The sequence below is a fragment of the Electrona antarctica genome (assembly GCF_951216825.1).
Source record: "Electrona antarctica genome assembly, chromosome: 3".
In the NCBI taxonomy this organism is placed as follows: Eukaryota; Metazoa; Chordata; class Actinopteri; order Myctophiformes; family Myctophidae; genus Electrona; species Electrona antarctica.
Window position 1 is genome coordinate 57,470,762 of NC_136808.1, and position 19,091 is coordinate 57,489,852.

Genomic DNA, 19,091 nt, shown 5'->3' on the forward strand with positions numbered 1-19,091 from the left:
TTATGTAAACACAAACATTGTGTAAACATAAACATTGAAGACGAAAGTGAGGACGCAAATTGTGATTGGCCGGAACGAGATGATGAATGATGATGTATGATCTTTTTAAATGAATGTCCTACTTGATCTTACTACAGCGCCACACAAAACATAGCAGATCTACGAGCTTGAAACACACCGCTTATAGATCTACTGTTTCTGATGCTTTTCAATTTGAATCTGGAAAAGTAACAGTTTTGGACTCATGAGGTTTCCACCCAACAGAGATGGAATCCGAGATCGTTTCTCAGCTAGAACTTTATATTGGTAACATCAATCATTTTATTTGAGCTGTTAGGGCGGACATTATACTCATTCTGTACCATGACAACATTCCCCTGTTAGGGCAGACATTATACTCATTCTGTACCACGACAACATTCCCCTGTTAGGGCGGACATTATACTCATTCTGTACCACGACAACATTCCCCTGTTAGGGCGGACATTATACTCATTCTGTACCACGACAACATTCCCCTGTTAGGGCGGACATTATACTCATTCTGTACCACGACAACATTCCCCTGTTAGGGCAGACATTATACTCATTCTGTACCACGACAACATTCCCCTGTTAGGGCAGACATTATACTCATTCTGTACCACGACAACATTCCCCTGTTAGGGCAGACATTATACTCATTCTGTACCACGACAACATTCCCCTGTTAGGGCAGACATTATACTCATTCTGTACCACGACAACATTCCCCTGTTAGGGCAGACATTATACTCATTCTGTACCACGACAACATTCCCCTGTTAGGGCGGACATTATACTCATTCTGTACCACGACAACATTCCCCTGAAAGATATGACGGCTGTAAGGAATCTTCTTTCTTTATTTTGAATATGTTTTTTCTTCGACCGTTTAAAATAATAATAATAATTTGAAATGATGAACCTTCAGTGCCCAGGGGCCCTCAGAGATGTTAATGATGAACCTTCAGTGCCCAGGGGCCCTCAGAGGTGTTAATGATGAACCTTCAGTGCCCAGGGGCCCTCAGAGGTGTTAATGATGAACCTTCAGTGCCCAGGGGCCCTCAGAGGTGTTAATCCGGCCCTGTAATGTAACCTTCAGTGCCCAGGGGCCCTCAGAGGTGTTAATGATGAACCTTCAGTGCCCAGGGGCCCTCAGAGGTGTTAATAAGGCCCTGTAATGCACTTATACAACTGTTACAACTGTGGTATCTAGCCAGCAGATTAAGGACTAGAAGATTAGGTCAAGATGCTAAAACCTCTATAAATATATTACAACACATCATAGGACGGCAGAACGTTAATCTATATATGGTACGGTAGAGTAGTTAGCCCCTTAATGAGAATTTCACTACATTTACTTATCGGTACTCTAGCATGTATGGCAAAATTAAGTATTCATCGTTGGATCTGCGTGTCGCTATAGCTATTCTCAAGCTGTCTTGTGAAGATACACAAGGGTTAGGGTTACATTGCACTCGTGGGAACAGTTAACTTAATCATCTCATTAGTGATGCTCCTTGTATCTCTTAACGGATGTTAAGTTCTGAGAACTTAGACAATAGACAGGCGCTCCCGCAAACTACCAATGACTTTCCCCACAATAGCTTAAGGGCCTGTTAAGTTCTGAGAACTTAACAGAACTTTATAATTTGGGCCCTGCTCGGGAGCGGTGGCACTAACTAACCCTTTCATTGTGGGAAAATAGCCATTAGATTTGGACAAACCAATCACCCATGATGTAATGAGCATATATGTTGCAGTATTGCAAAAACTGCTGTACCCATGATGCATTGGTTGTATATGTGACTTCCTTGTTACTCGTAAACTTGTTGGAATTACTTAACTCCACGGTGTCCCGTCTCCCTCATTATACAATATCTACCAGCAAGACTCTTTTAGCATACCATATTACCTATTATGTTTGTCTTTGCCTTCTTTTATTTTACCACTTTGCCTTTTCCAGACATCTTTATGAGTCTCTGCAGTCTCTGACAGGCCCTGTCAACACTGCACAGAAACATGTGTCTCGGGCGCTAGGAGGGTACAAATGAAGGGCTGTCTATTAGACCTATCCACTTTATAACTTCAAAGGGCCAGTGTGGATAATTAGGGCAGCAGAAGTCCCTGTGCTGTGTCATCTGTCACATTAAACAATAGACAGGCGCTCCCGCAAACTACCAATGACTTTCCCCACAATAGCTTAAGGGCCTGCACATGAATAACTGCCTCGCACTTAATAGAGACAGTTTGTGCGGAGCATTAGAGAGGACAGCTACCAGAGTCCAGCTCTAAAACGGTGGTTCTTTTTCTCAACATCCGGCCCTGGGTACCCACCGGGGAACCATCGTGGGGTCCGGGGACACCGAGGGGTCCTTGGGGTGATTTCAGGGGGTCCCTATAGCAAAGAATGTGCCCGTTCAAAAGTAGCACATAATACAAGCTCACTGCTCAAAAATAGCAGCTTGTACATCTGCTATTTTTGAATATTTTAAATAAATGAATAATAATAATCTTGAATATCTCTATTTGGAGTATTTTAACACAAATCCTCTCTTCTGGGGGTCCGGGGGGGTCCGCTGCCAAATACATCAATTTGGGGGTCCTTGACATTAAAACGTTTGAGAACCCCTGCCTTACAGGTCTGCAACTCTGACAGTGTACAAATGGAACCAAGTGGACCTCATGGTCATTCCTAGTATTCAGTGCCATTTGTGTCCCATGCGGGTATTATTATACAGCATATATTGTGTAAATTAAGCAAAAACGCTAATTCCAAAAAGCTTATCTTATACTATTAAAGCTTTTCTACCATAGAAAAAAGATATGTGTACCTAAAATGTGTGCCTAAAATGCCATGACCCACATCATGTTCATTCAGCTTCAGTTACAAATATAACTAATCAAATTCAAATAAAATCTATTATAGTTCAAATAAAATCTTATTATAGTTCTAATGCTTCTCACCAAATGTTATTAATTGTGATAAATGTATTTTTAATGCTTAAAATCTTGAAATCAATTTGTCCCTGACTACATTTTTTTGCATCAGCGTAACAGGGGGGGAAAGCCCCTGTTACGCTGATGCAAATCCACCCCCGACTATTTGTCATGACTTCAGAAGGTCGCACATATTTTAGATAGCACCAAAGCCTCTGCCCTAGCTCTGGACCTGATCACCCCTATATCTCCACAATATATGGAGCTGGCCTGTTCTGACATCACAACATATACTTGGGCATGCCTCAGCCTGACACAAAGCTCCATATATAGGCATAAAGGGACACAGAGAGACAGTTACAGAATTCTGTAACCGTATCTTTCAGTAGCTGTCACAAAGTTCCCCAAGGGAGTTGGGTTGGAACAAATGTATATGTGATTGTAGACACCTTTATGAACACATCTGTGAAGAAAGCTAGTGGTAAGCATTTTTTATTTGCAGATTTGCCACACATTTAGCTAATTTTCCCTTATTAAATGGTTCTCAAACCATTTATCATCAACAGACCCACGGTTTTCCACATTTCTTCAAGATTTGTTGAAAATAGCAGATCTACAAGCCTAAGAACGCTTAAAGGGTTAAAGTGGCCATTTTGGGCGGGAACCCCTTTTGGTGTTTTAAACATTATGTTATAATTTAGCTATTGAAAAATAGCAGACCTACAAGCTCATAGCGCGCCACCGAGTGGCGCGCTACGAGCATGTAGGTCTGCTATTTTTGAAAAATCGTGAAAATATTTATTTCAGAAAACTGGAGGATTTAGAAGACTGATTCAGATACAAATTTATATGAACACATTTTTGTTGGGGACCCCCTGCAACGCCCCTCAAGGACCCCTGGGGACCCCCTGTAACGCCCCTCAAGGACCCCTGGGGGTCCTCAGACAACATTAAGAACCAGTAGTGCTCTACGTTCTAAACTCAGATCAAAGTCTCCCGACCTGCCATGTCGCTCACTGGCACCCCCACCCCACCACTCTGACAGATAATGGTAACCATGGCAACACCAGCAAAAGGCTTTACATATTTTCCATTCTGGCCACCACGAAGTGCACTGCAAACCAATATACTGTATCTCTGCTGTCGGGAGGAAACCTCATAACTCCAAAATGTTCATTTTTCAGGAAATGAAAAATATACATTTTTCAGGAAATGAAAAATATACATTTTTCAGGAAATTAAAAATATAAATTTTTCAGGAAATTAAAAATATACATTTTTCAGGAAATTAAAAATATACATTTTTCAGGAAATTAAAAATATACATTTTTCAGGAAATAAAGAAAACCTTATATATATTTTTAAAACAAAGCAATACAGCCTCATCAAAGTTGGTGTTGTGACTTTATATATTGTCAATTACTTCCCTGAGAGGGGGAGAGGTGGTGGAGTTAGTTGCTTGCTTTAGCAGACATTTTGAGGGTCCAATGGAGTTAAGATGTTTTGACCAAAGCACTTTTTACTATTATTGGTTTACTATGATTGTGTTCAATAGCACTGATTTATACCAAAAACTAGTAAGGCCAGGTACCACACAAGCTGACTTCAGGTCAAAAATACCTATTTTCCTGCGATGCTATTGGCTACTGTCTCCAGACAGTAGGACCCCTTCTCCCCCCAGCGGGGTAGAGATATTGTGATGATTTGAATCTAATGTTTAGGAAACGTCATGGAAGAGGAACCTTCTGAGAAAACCTCAAAATGATTCAGAAAGAAGAAAGAAAAGCACGTACCACATTCTCCTTGCTTAAATGCAAGTGAAAGTCCTTGGATATGATTGCAGCGTATTGCAGAAGAACTTTGTTGATAGTCTGTGGGGGAGAAGAGAGAAAGAGAGAGAGAGAGAGAGAGAGAGATAATTTATAATTGCCGTCTGTTTACTGTACTCTATTATTAGATCGCTGGCAGTCTGCGAACCCCCCCCCCCCCCCCCCCCCCCCCCCCCAAGCAGTCAAAACATAATGATAACCACCAGACAGCCAAGAAAGAGATCAAACTGGTCTAGTGTGAATTATTGCTGTCTCTTTGGAGGGGTCATGACCAGTTGGTGGACAAAGAACCCAATTCCAGTGCTTCTCATTTCTCAAAACGATAATGATCCTCCCTTACAAAAAGTTTGTTTTGGGTGGATTTGCGGCAGCCATTAAATAGGGGATTTTTACTTCCTAACGCAGAGTTTTCGTCCAAAATGTCTTTCAATCTAAGAGCCTCCCCATTGAGTTATACGTGTGGCACACATCTGAAATAAATACAATATCAATATTCGGATATTTAACCTTCATTAAGTGAAGGTGGGGGGGCCTCATGTGGCTCAATCTGCTATACTTTTGATGTGGTGCTTTTGTGTGACGCTGTAGTAGGGCATTCATTTACAAAACAAAAACAAAAACAAGAATGTGTCATAACTGCACCTGGGGGTCTCTACCACCCCAATATCTCATCCCTGCCCATGCCCTAATTATTGCATCACCGTGTCTGTAAATTGATAATTACGTGGCCTAGTAGAGTTTTCAGCCTCTGCCCCTCCATGTATGTAAACAACAATGGCTGCCGTTGAGAATCTTCAGATTCCGTTCAGACAATGGGTTTTATGGGTAAGTCTCCCATTGGCTTAGAGGTAGCCTAGAGACAAGGCAGCCAATCATGGAAAAGTGTCTACTAGGTCCCTAACAGAGCCATAGAGTAAGACAGAGTTTTACGAAAACTCTGTTCACTTCATTGGGGCCAGTCCAATGGTGGACCTTCTAGACCAGGGGTTCTCAACGTTTTTGGCCGGGGACCCCCGGAAATGCTTTGGCAATGTCTCGGGACCCCCGCCCCGCCCCCTCTCGACCCCCAATATAAATTGACTGCTACAATAACCTTAAACCATTTTGGGCGGGAACCCCTTTTGGTGTTTTAAGCATTGTTATAATTTAGCTATTGAAAAATAGCAGATCTACAAGCTCATAGCGCGCCACCGAGTGGCGCGCTACGAGCTTGTAGGTCTGCTATTTTTGAAAAATCGTGAAAATATTTTATTTATTTATTTATTTTTATTTTTATTTTGAAAATAATTTGGGGACCCCCTAAAATAATTTGGCGACCCCCCGAGGGGTCGCGACCCACGGGTTGAGAACCCCTGTTCTAGACCTTTATTGGCGAAAAGAGGGTATGCGCATGCATAAAGTGAATGGGAAATCGAGTGGCAAAGTGAATTTAATGTCGTTTAACATAATTTAATGCAATCAGATTGACTTTTCCGTTTGGATGAATGGGCTATCAAGGCCAGAAAAGTAGTTTTTTGCCACTGGATTGGAGTCTATGGGCTCGCACGAGTACATGAACCACGTGACCGGGCTGTTTTCTGCCCCCTCAATGCCGCAACTCTGTCTATACTCTATGGCTCTGGTCCCTACTAGCCCCAATAGTGAGTATAAGCCAGGTTAGCACACTGGCAAAAAAAAGCGAAAAGTTAAAACATGGAGATAAGAGGTTTCTGGCCAACGACAGCGACGTTATGTCAGTGTCAGCAGACTTACATTTCCGACACTGACGCTTCAAAGGCCTGTGGCGCCGAAACGCGCCTGTCTGGTTTGACTGCTGCTGCGAATCCTAACTTTATTAACCAATTTTAACCTGAGATCAGATTCTAAAAATGTCTTCTACATCCTGACAGTTTTATGAAAAAGCTATGTTTCTATGTCAGTCGCTCTTCGATTTTTCTAAAATAGCAGACCTACAAGCTCGTAGCGCGCCACTCGGTGGCGGGCTATGAGCTTGTAGATCTGATATTTTTCAATAGCTAAAGCATAACATAATGCTAACACCAAAAGTGGTTCCCGCCCAAAATGGGTTAAACAAGACTCCATACTATCACTGAGAGTGCAGATTTTATTCTCTTTCTATATGTATTCCCTGAATCTGCATATATGCCTGAACCCTCTCAGACTGTCAACTTGTCAGTTTAGCGAGCCTTTCCCTTGAGGGGGGCAGCAGGCACGTGCACATCTAGTGTAGACCTCAAAGGGGGGGCTTCAGCCCCTGCCCGTCTACCCGTCTGAAAAAGACTGCCCTCTCCAGACCATGAAAGGTGAAGTAAATGCAAATGCCCCCTTTTCTATGCCATACCCGAAGGCAGCATTCAGGAGAATTGGCTTTTTCTGAACTTGAACGTAGCATTTTACGCTGACAGAATTAGAAATCTATGACACGCCTGGGCCATGGCTCAGTGGTCCAGGCACCTTGGCTGGTAATCCAGTCTGGCAGTGTGCCGCGGGTTCGACTCCCGATCCCGACGGCCTTTACTGCATGTCTTCCCCCCATCTCTCTCCCCATTTCCTGTCAGCCTACTGTCTGTCCCTCCATAAAATATATAAAATAAAGGTGAAAGCCACAAAAAAAAAACATTTAAAAAAAAGAAAATAAATCTATGACATACGCCACATCTCCAGTAGTAGCAAAAAAGGGCTGGGTTGCGTTGAGGGCTCCATATTCGCTATTTTTCTGCCCCTGTCTCTCTAACATTCTCTTCACGTCCCTGGTGTGCAGACTGACCTTGGCGAAGCGGCACATGAAGTGAGCGAGGGCCTGCGGGTTGGGACACTCCAACTTCTTGATGATCTCGAAACTCTGGTTGAGCTGCGTGAACACGTCCACCACGGAGCACGAGAACAGGGCGTGGTCGGAGGTCTGCACGAACTGCGGGAGAGATACACACACACACAACCAGATCGTCATTGAGTTTCATGATCAAACCAAATGACAAAAAAAGGGTGAAGTACGATAATGTGCAAGCACAGCAGGAAGATTTGTGAGCTGTTGTGACAGGAGAAGGATGTGTCTAATGGAATTAAACCACCTGAAGGACTACATCATCGCGTGTATCCCTGCACTGTTTTACGTTTTCCACATTTAATTGTACATTATATTGTTTTGTTCCACTTTTGCAATACGCCAATGAAGCCCCTTTGAAATGAATTGGGGGGAGAGAGAGAGAGAGAGAGAGAGAGAGAGAGAGAGAGAGAGAGAGAGAGAGAGAGGGGAGTATTAGATCCTGAGGCTTATCAACAGTTGGTAATGGCAGAGCACTTTATTTCAGCAGAGCACAGACATCAACAAGGCAATTACTGCATGTCTACAATACATCAGTCCACCAGAGCCCCATGCCGTCAGTCTGAGCTGACGCAGCTGCTAACAATGGCAGCCACACAGCTGCGATGGTAACGTCTAACACCTGAGTGCGTATACCTGTACCAGCACACAGCTGCGATGGTAACATCTAACACCTGAGTGCGTATACCTGTACCAGCACACAGCTGCGATGGTAACGTCTAACACCTGAGTGCGTATACCTGTACCTGCACACAGCTGCGATGGTAACGTCTAACACCTGAGTGCGTATACCTGTACCTGCACACAGCTGCGATGGTAACGTCTAACACCTGAGTGCGTATACCAGTACCTGCACACAGCTGCGATGGTAACATCTAACACCTGAGTGCGTATACCTGTACCTCCACACAGCTGCGATGGTAACATCTAACACCTGAGTGTGTATACCTGCACACAGCTGCGATGGTAACATCTAACACCTGAGTGCGTATACCTGTACCTGCACACAGCTGCGATGGTAACATCTAACACCTGAGTGCGTATACCTGTACCTCCACACAGCTGCGATGGTAACGTCTAACACCTGAGTGCGTATACCTGTACCTCCACACAGCTGCGATGGTAACATCTAACACCTGAGTGTGTATACCTGTACCTGCACACAGCTGCGATGGTAACATCTAACACCTGAGTGTGTATACCTGTACCTCCACACAGCTGCGATGGTAACATCTAACACCTGAGTGCGTATACCTGTACCTGTACACAGCTGCGATGGTAACATCCAACACCTGAGTGCGTATACCTGTACCTGTACACAGCTGCGATGGTAACATCCAACACCTGAGTGCGTATACCTGGACCTGCACACAGCTGTGATGGTAACGTCTAACACCTGAGTGCGTATACCTGGACCTGCACACAGCTGTGATGGTAACGTCTAACACCTGAGTGCGTATACCTGGACCTGCACACAGCTGCGATGGTAACGTCTAACACCTGAGTGCGTATACCTGTACCAGTACCTGCACAAACAGCACCACCACAAACAGTGTGATACAGAGGAGACAGAATGGAGAACATCATAACCACGCTAAGGATGGCGGCACAAACGACGTAAAAGCTTGTTATAATAGGGCCTTGCTCATTTTCCTCATAGACATTTCAAAAAGTATTTATTTAAAGACGGTTACGACGCAGACAAAGCCAACTCTTGTCGTGACGAATCATGACAACAAACAAAAAGAATTTGGGCCGAACAAATAATTAGAAAGAAGAAAAATACGGCAGGTTACAACACTTTTTTTGTTGTTTTTCTTCTTTGTAATTATTTGTTTGGTCCAAAATATTGTGTTTGTTGTCATGAGTTGTCACGACTCGAGTTGGCTTTGTCCGCGGCGTAACCGTCTTTAAATAAATACCTTTTGAAATGTCTGTAGGAGCCAAAATATACATTTTGTTGTTTGTTTCTATTTATTGTTTATTTTTCCCCACACTTGGTTTTGATGTTCCACTTCCCTTACCTGATTGATGAGCTCCTGCTGCGTGTCTGCTAATCACGTTACTTATGTCAGCTGTGTGTCTGCTAATCACGTTACTTATGTCAGCTGTGTGTCTGGGCAGTGGCATTCAGTGAGAGAATGGGGGTGAGCTCTAGGCTCAATATTTTCTGTTGACCGTTTATCTACGTTTAATCGTTTATACCTACGTTTTCATTTATCAACATTGTCAGTACATTTTGGACCTTGTTACTTTCTTAATAAATCACCTTAACCACAATAAGAAGTTTTCTGGATATGATTGAAACGCGTCACACAGTTCCTGCCGACAGCTCAGCCTCATAGCGCTACTTCTATTTGATTCAAGAGGAAGAAGTAGTCGCTACAACAATGTCTATGGGAAAAATGCATTGGGAATCATTTCCTGGGCCTGGCGTCGTCATGAAAGGGGGTGTGACTGCGACGCTCTATTGTACACATGGATTAAATAAAATCTTTATGACTGAAAGATTGTGTTAGTCTGGGTCCCATGCAGTGTGTGATTATGTGAAACAGAGCGCAAGGATTGAGCGTTTCTGACACAACTAACATAATATGTACAATTAGGCTTATGATGAATTAGTAATGTTGTTCCTGCTGTTCTACACACTGCCAAGTCAACCAGGCAAAGAAATCACAGCTTGAGGATTTGACCTTTGCCTTAATAAAATATCCAGAGTTAAAATGCCAAAATGTTAACTTCCTGTTGATTTTACTATTTGAAGATTTGGATCCAGTCTGGGGTTTCTTCCTAATCAAAATGGCAAAATCAACAAGAAGTTAACATTTTTATAAAAAAATATATAAGACAGCATGAGTTTTGGTGATGCTATTGTCTGAATCAACTTTGTTTGTGTTTGTTTACTACTAAAAGAGTGACTTTGAGAGCTGTTTCAGCGTACAGTGTAAGACGTATACGCTGAACACTGTAAGTCAATGAGGAGTATATTTTGAATTATCAATTTCTAATGAGGGGGGAAAAAACCCTCTGTGAGTGTCTCTGTGGTGCAGGCTCTGTGGTGCAGGCTCTGTGGTGCAGGCTCTGTGGTGCAGGCTCTGTGGTGCAGGCTCTGTGAGAGTCTCTGTGGTGCAGGCTCTGTGGTGCAGGCTCTGTGAGAGTCTCTGTGGTGCAGGCTCTGTGAGAGTCTCTGTGGTGCAGGCTCTGTGGTGCAGGCTCTGTGAGTGTCTCTGTGGTGCAGGCTCTGTGAGAGTCTCTGTGGTGCAGGCTCTGTGGTGCAGGCTCTGTGGTGCAGGCTCTGTGGTGCAGGCTCTGTGGTGCAGGCTCTGTGAGAGTCTCTGTGGTGCAGGCTCTGTGGTGCAGGCTCTGTGGTGCAGGCTCTGTGAGAGTCTCTGTGGTGCAGGCTCTGTGGTGCAGGCTCTGTGAGAGTCTCTATGGTGCAGGCTCTGTGGTGCAGGCTCTGTGGTGCAGGCTCTGTGGTGCAGGCTCTGTGAGAGTCTCTGTGGTGCAGGCTCTGTGAGAGTCTCTGTGGTGCAGGCTCTGTGGTGCAGTCTCTGTGAGAGTCTCTGTGGTGCAGGCTCTGTGGTGCAGGCTCTGTGAGAGTGTAGGCATTTGTGCCACTGCAGCAGCAACAAACAAATGCCTTAAATAAAACGTTCAAATGTACTTAACACTAAGTTCAAAGTCAACCAACCGGCAGGAGTGGGAGTTTTACTAGCCTGTTAGCCCCACAGGTAATAACTTTCAGTCTGTGCGCTCTGTGAAAAATCACCCTCAAACGGCCAGAGTGCGATAACGGAACGCGCTGAGCTGTTGAGCAAAGACTTGACAGCCAAAATGGTGTGACTGGGCTAGAGGCCAACATCTTTAGACACCGCCCCGTTCCTGTAAACAACCTATCACTACATTCACTAAGCACTGTTTGCTTTGTTGTCAGCTAAAACAAAGCAACACTTTTAGAGGGGACTCAGGGGAGAGCAGTGGTTCTCAAAGTGGGGTCCTTGAGGGGGTTCCAGGGGGGTCCCCAGCAAAATTGATTGAGGAACTAAATGGACCAATTCAGGTCTGTATATATAACGCTGACTCGGAGAGTGTACAACAAGGTTGCCAATATAGCAGATCTACAAGCTCACGAGGACTGCAGACTGGCTATTTTGCTATTTGTGGTACAAAATAAGTTGTTAATCTACTTTAAAACATTAAAAACCGGGAAAGAATTTGTGTCATTTTGGATTTTATACGTTGGCTATTCAAAAATAGCAGATGTACAGTACATCTGCTATTTTTGAACATTTTTGAAAAATCTTGAAATGTGATTAAAAAAATGTTGAATCATTTTGATACAAAAACAGTTTGCGAACTACTGATTTAGAAGGCATTCGTAGAATCGGCCTCAGCTCCTAATGGGTAAAATCAAAAAACACGTGTTCAGAAGGACATAAATTAATTAGTACCAGGGGTCCATGGCCTTCATCAAAGTCAATTGAGTGTTCCCTGACATGGAAACATAGCCTAGTGTGTAAGAACAGATCTCAGCTGGTACCCCACAGCGCTGCATACATGGGAGCATCTCCAGCGTGCACAGCTTCAAAGTTAAAAAGCAGTTGAAGTTGTCAGTGAGAAAAAAGGATTGCCACGCTTTAAAGGTCCTCATTAGTCTGCCGTAGCAGCAGGGGGTAAATGACTGGGGTTAGGACGACGTTAGTAACACTATATGTAATGACTGGGGTTAGGACGACGTTAGTAACACTATATGTAATGTCTAATGGTGCGTAGATGGAAAGGAATAAATATTCTGGGCATAAACCTCTTATCTCCAATATGTGTTTCTGTAAATGAACGCCCTACTTGTGATCATAAGTATCTAAAGTAGGTAGCAGATCGACAAGCTCGAAACGCAGCACGAAGTTGCACGTTTTGAGATGGTAGATCTGCTGCTTGTAATCTTTTCAATCCTGAAAAGTGACGGTTTTGGACATATGAGGTTTCCACCCGACAGAGACTCTAGTCCAAGCACATTTATCGTGTGTGTGTGTGTGTGTGTGTGTGTGTGTGTGTGTGTGTGTGTGCGTGTGCGTGTGTGCGCGTGTGTGTGTGTGTGTGCAGTGCCAAATCAACCCCTCCGAGGGCCCTGGCGCTATACACCAAATCAAAAATCAAGAACGACACTTTTTGAGTTTGCACGGCCAGTGAATGACGCGCACCGCCAGCACTATCGCCGATGATCCCATAGAGTTATAAGGCTGCTCCATAGAGTTATAAGGCTGCTCCATAGAGTTATAAGGCTGCTCCATAGAGTTATAAGGCTGCTCCATGGAGTTATAAGGCTGCTCCATAGAGTTATAAGGCTGCTCCATAGAGTTATAAGGCTGCTCCATGGAGTTATAAGGCTGCTCCATAGAGTTATAAGGCTGCTCCATAGAGTTATAAGGCTGCTCCATAGAGTTATAAGGCTGCTCCATAGAGTTATAAGGCTGCTCCATAGAGTTATAAGGCTGCTCCTTAGAGTTATAAGGCTGCTCCATAGAGTTATAAGGCTGCTCCATAGAGTTATAAGGCTGCTCCATAGAGTTATAAGGCTGCTCCATAGAGTTATAAGGCTGCTCCATAGAGTTATAAGGCTGCTCCATAGAGTTATAAGGCTGCTCCCATGGAGTTATAAGGCTGCTCCATAGAGTTATAAGGCTGCTCCATGGAGTTATAAGGCTGCTCCATAGAGTTATAAGGCTGCTCCATAGAGTTATAAGGCTGCTCCATATAGTTATAAGGCTGCTCCATAGAGTTATAAGGCTGCTCCATAGAGTTATAAGGCTGCTCCATAGAGTTATAAGGCTGCTCCATAGAGTTATAAGGCTGCTCCATAGAGTTATAAGGCTGCTCCATATAGTTATAAGGCTGCTCCATAGAGTTATAAGGCTGCTCCATAGAGTTATAAGGCTGCTCCATATAGTTATAAGGCTGCTCCATAGAGTTATAAGGCTGTTCCATAGAGTTATAAGGCTGCTCCCATAGAGTTATAAGGCTGCTCCATAGAGTTATAAGGCTGCTCCATAGAGTTATAAGGCTGCTCCATATAGTTATAAGGCTGCTCCATAGAGTTATAAGGCTGCTCCATAGAGTTATAAGGCTGCTCCATAGAGTTATAAGGCTGCTCCATAGAGTTATAAGGCTGCTCCGGACGCTGGATCTGCTATATTTGCATCTCCTCCTACCGAGTGGTTAAGAAACTGCTGGGTTCCTGTGTTGCGTTACGTTGAAATCGGTCACCTATGAATATGGTTTCGACGGAAGCAACAGCTGTACCTATTTGAAATGGTCTTGCACAGGGCCCTGCAAACTGCGGGGCCTGGCGCTTAAGCTCAAATAAATTCCATTGTTAATCCATGGCCTGTGTGCGTGCGTGCGTGCGTGCGTGCGTGCGTGCGTGCGTGCGTGCGTGCGTGCGTGCGTGCATGCGTGCGTGCGTGCGTGTATTGGACCCTTGGTAATATGGAGATACAAGGTTTCTACCCGACAGCAACGATGTGCAATCAATTTCCATCTGAGGTGTGCCTTTTCATTTACCTGTCTGTTCCATCGGCTCCCATTCCACCTACCTCTTCCTAATTCTCTCTGTGGAAATAATCTACTGTAGTTGTCTCTATACTGTAAGCTCTGTCTGTTCCTGTCAGATCCTTATCGAGTTGTACTTTCTCTGAACCCAGAACCCGTTTGATTTCTGCCCTGTTGTCGTGGCTTCCCTGGACCTCGTTTAAAAACAGGTAGGTTGCACACATCCAGTCCCTCGCTGGTGCTGAACAATAGGTAGAGTTACAATGTAAAAGAGAGAAGTCTGCACACAGCACAGCTCCACGGTGTTACATTTATTTTAAAACACTGGCATTCACAAACACAACGTTTCGGCCATGGTTCAATGGTTCAATGGTTCAATGGTTCAATGGTTCAATGGTTCAATGGTTGGTTGGACTTCATCAGGTGATCTGGACCTCGCCTCGCCTCCTCTGCTACTCTAAGACTAAAGTTTTGGCCTACTCTGTATTTGACCGTTAGGCTGCTTTTGCCTTTTTGTTACTCTCTGGGCTGGGAATTAAAACTTAGATTTTGTCCTTTGTCCTTAACTTATCCTTGCCTCCGTGTTTGAGTCTGCACTAGGATTCACCTAGAGTAGACTTTTAAGCTTTAAGCTTAAGCTTAAAAGTCTATAGGTGAAGCCTATAGAGATGGAATGGGGGACGATAACACTGTCTTCACTCGAATTATGTTTCTGTCACTGTATTGCTCCCAATGTTGACGGTTTTGACCTTTTTCCCACCTGAATCTACTTAGCGTAAATATACCAGTGTTTTCCTCCCCATACTGTAAGTTAAGCTCTTAAAACTCAGCAGCAGGGTTTGCCACAGTTATTACACAATTTCCTGGTCGCAATTATTTGAGAGAATCGCAATTCTTTTTGCATAATCATCAGAAGGTTTTCCGTCATCTGTCGAAAAATGTACATACGTTTGTAAAGCTTTTCAGAAATTGTGGAAATGGCAGATCTACAAGCTCACAACAATGCGTCACAAATGCGTCGACATGACGTGATACATTAAATATGGCCTACAATGACTATTGCGTCATTGTCAGTCATTTCTTTGTATTGAAGTTGTTTATAATTATATATTATAATATTGTTTAAAAGGCAAACATAAATGTAATTGTTATGCATATGTTTAATGCCAAAAACCCAATGAATCATAAAGTATAATGTCATGCCGGTGTGGCTAGCAGTGTTGCCAGCTTTTGCGAGAGGAATAAGCAACCGGTCAATGAAAACAAGCGCAAAAGAAGTGACTAACACATGAGCACTTTGAGCATAATATACATTGGCTATTTGAAAATGGCAGATCTACAAGCTCACAAGGCGTTTGTGGGAATCTTGGGGGGGAAAGTGACAAATTTAACATATTTTTTTAAACATTTTGACAACACCACACATCTGGTACGGAGGGGCTCCCTGGCACGGAGGGGCTCCCTGGTACGGAGGGGCTCCCTGGTACGGAGGGGCTCCCTGGCACAATGATTTTTGTTCAGATGGAGATTTATTCGGGTGGTACTCTGGCATGACAATGTTTAAGAACCACTAGCTGGTCCATTTTGGGCGGGAACCCCTTTTGGTGTTTTAAACATGTTATAATTTAGCTATTGAAAAATAGCAGATCTACAAGCTCATAGCGCGCGCCACTCTACGAGCTTGTAGGTCTGCTATTTTTTGAAAAATCGTGAAAATATTTATTAGGATAGGATTTAGAAGATTTTTTTTTAAATTTTGAGGTCAAGCCTAAATGGATTAAACAACATTTAGGAAGCAAGCCCAGAATAAGTAACTACACTTTAGAAAAAAGGCGGGAAAAAAAAGGAAAAAAAAAAGAACTACCAATATTTACAAGCAACTTCACAGAGCAAGCCCACGTCGCTTATATAATAACACTGGTGGCTATAGCTGTACTGCGAAGGAGTCTTCCCTACGCTGCCGGGTAGCTCCCCCAATTCCCCAAGTTCCCAGGCCTCCCCGTTCTGAAAGAACACTGCTGCTGCCCAATGCATATATTATGCACTATGTTGAATAGAATAGAATGTTGACAGACAAGTACCGTTGTTATAAACTGTATAAAGTGGGACGGGGAGGTGGGGAGAATGGGAAAGACTGTACTCACTCCATCCTTCTTGTCCCGCTCCAGTGCCCCGTTCAGGAAGTCCATGGCAACGTCTTCATTCTCGTCCAACCACTGGATGACGAACGGCTCAAACCACCTGGGAAGATAATAGCAAAGGCCGCCGTCACAATGAGAGCGCACGCACGCACGCACGCACGCACGCACGCACGCACGCACGCACGCACGCACGCACGCACGCATGCCTGGACCAACATTTAGATTGAGGATAATGTGAGAAAACGATTTAACGATTTAAAAAAAGAATCACACCCATGGGAAGTGAGGGGCTCTCTTATCATCGTACATCAATTTACAATTTAGGCATTTAGCAGACGCTCTTAGTCCAGAGCGACTCATACATCATCTCATTCCACAATTTGCGTCCTCACTTTCTTCATCAATGTTTGTGGTACACAATGTTTCACACTCAAAATTGTCCAGTAATAATGTCAATGGCATTGAATGTTTGTGTTAGGACAAAATTTGGGTTACACACACCAAAAGCTGGACTTAGGAGGGGCTATCGCCCCTTAAAAAATATAATTAAAAATAAAATTTAAATTAAAATACGGGGATAAGCTCTCTGTCTACCGAGCAATCTTCGTTCCTACTCTCACCTATGGTCATGAAGTGTGGGTCATGATCGAAAGAATAAGGTTGCGAATACAAGCCGCCGAAATGAGTTGGAGGTGGCTGGCATCTCCCTTAGAGATAGGGTGAGAAGTTCAGTCACACGAGAGAGACTCGGAGTAGAACCGATGTTCCTTCGCCTGGAAAGGAGCCAGCTTAGGTGGTTCGGGCATCTGGTTAGGATGCCTCTCGGGCGCCTCCCTAGGGAGGTCCTCGACGCACGTCCCACTGGGAGGAGACCCCGGGGCAGACCAAGGCGCAGTTGGAGGAAATACATCGACTCACTGGCCTTGGAACCTCTCGGAATCCCCCAGGAGGAAGTCACTAATGTTGCTCTGGAGAGGGAAGTCTGGAGCACTCTGGTGGAGCTGTTGCCCCCGCGACCCGACTACGGATAAGCGGTTGAAGATGGATGGATAAGAGTTTTCGGGCCTGCACAGCAAGTAAAATACAGTATAAGTCCAAACGATGTGGACACGGGACTCTCTGAGCCTGTGGACATGGACACTAATTGGCTGGAGGAGGACAAGGAGGACGGCGAGAGGACAGGAGAGGACGGATGAGTCGGGGGAAGAAATTAAGGAGGAAATATATACAGCTGCTAGCAGAATGACAATGGCTCTGTGTCTGATTCACTTTGCCATTCCTCTGGTTTAATGTAGCGGCGGAGTGTGTGTCCTCAGACTGAGTGAGGTACCCACCCACCAGCACCCCAGTCTGAGGACATCTGCTATACAGCAAGGAACAGCCCAATAAACAATAAGGTGGGTGTTGAGAGGGAGAGGGGGAGAGAGAGAGAGAGAGAGAGAGAGAGAGAGAGAGAGGGAGAGAGAGAGAGAGAGAGAGAGAGAGAGAGGAGGGGGAGGGAGAGAGAGAGAGAAAGAGGGAGATCAAGTGAAAACGAAAGTGCGTGCCTGTGTGTGTGTGTGTGTGTGTGTGTGTGTGTCTGTGTGTGTGTGTGTGCGTGTGCGTGTGTGGGCGTGAGAGAAAGAAAATGTGTGCGTGTGTGTGTGTGTGTGTGTGTGTGCGTGCGTGCGTGCGTGCGTGTGTGCGTGTGTGGGCGCCTCTTGGAGAATTATAGTGTGTGAATGACGGCTATGGAGAGGGCAGACAAGTCATTACGCTAACAGACTGGCACAGTGGATGGAGCGGGCGCTTCATGCATGCGTATACACAGTGGATGGAGTATGTGTATACGCATGCATGCGTGGATGGAGCGGGCGCTGCATGCGTATACACATGCATGCGTATACACATGCATGTGTATACACATGCATGCGTATACACATGCATGTGTATACACATGCATGCGTATACACATGCAGCACAGTGGATGGAGCGGGCGCTGCATGCATGCGTATACACATGCATGCGTATACACATGCATGCGTATACACATGCATGTGTATACACATGCATGTGTATACACATGCATGTGTATACGCATGCATGCGTATACACAGTGGATGGAGCGGGCGCTGCATGCATGCGTATACACATGCATGCGTATACACATGCATGTGTATACGCATGCATGTGTATACACATGCAGCTCAGCCTGCACTGCTGCTCCAGCTGCAACAATGCAGCTGAACACCTGCTACTGTGCAGTGGTGGAAAGTAACTAAGTAGGGCTACTGCAACAAAGTACAAATTTGAGGTATTTGTATACTTTACTTGAGTATTTCCAATTTCCAGTACTTTTACTCCTACTCCACTACATCTCAGAGGCAAATATTGTACTTTTACTCCACTACAATTATTTGAAAACTATTATTATTACAAAACATACATTAAACACTTCAGCCCTATACATTTGAAAATAGCAGATCTACAAGCTCACAATGCGTCGCGATGCGACGCATTGTGAGCTTGTAGATTGGCAATATTCTAAATATTTCTATACATTTGAAAACTTGAAATGTGACATTCTGCATAGTGAATACTTTCTACTTTGATTCCAATATGTACTTTCATATATACTTTTACTCAAGTACATATTGAATTCAGAACTTTTACTTGTAATAGTTCTAAATTGCAGTATTGATACTGCAATAGTCGGGCAGAAACCTCTTATCTCCATATTCAAACTGTACCAAGGAATCTTCAGTGATGTCATGTCACTGTAGTGTATATAAACAGCTTTGAGTCTGT

At 44.1% G+C, this 19,091-nt stretch overlaps 1 protein-coding gene across 1 annotated transcript in view; it reads right to left on the reverse strand.

Moving 5' to 3' along the window:
- The window catches only part of unc13c (unc-13 homolog C (C. elegans)), a gene marked incomplete at its 5' end in the record, with an annotated part of 345,183 nt that overhangs the window by 77,285 nt on the left and 248,807 nt on the right, over nt 1-19,091 (reverse strand). The window contains 3 exons of the mRNA XM_079497470.1: nt 4,755-4,832; nt 7,558-7,701; nt 16,308-16,404. Coding sequence (XP_079353596.1) covers nt 4,755-4,832; nt 7,558-7,701; nt 16,308-16,404 — 319 coding nt within the window. The remainder of the gene's footprint in view (nt 1-4,754; nt 4,833-7,557; nt 7,702-16,307; nt 16,405-19,091) is intronic.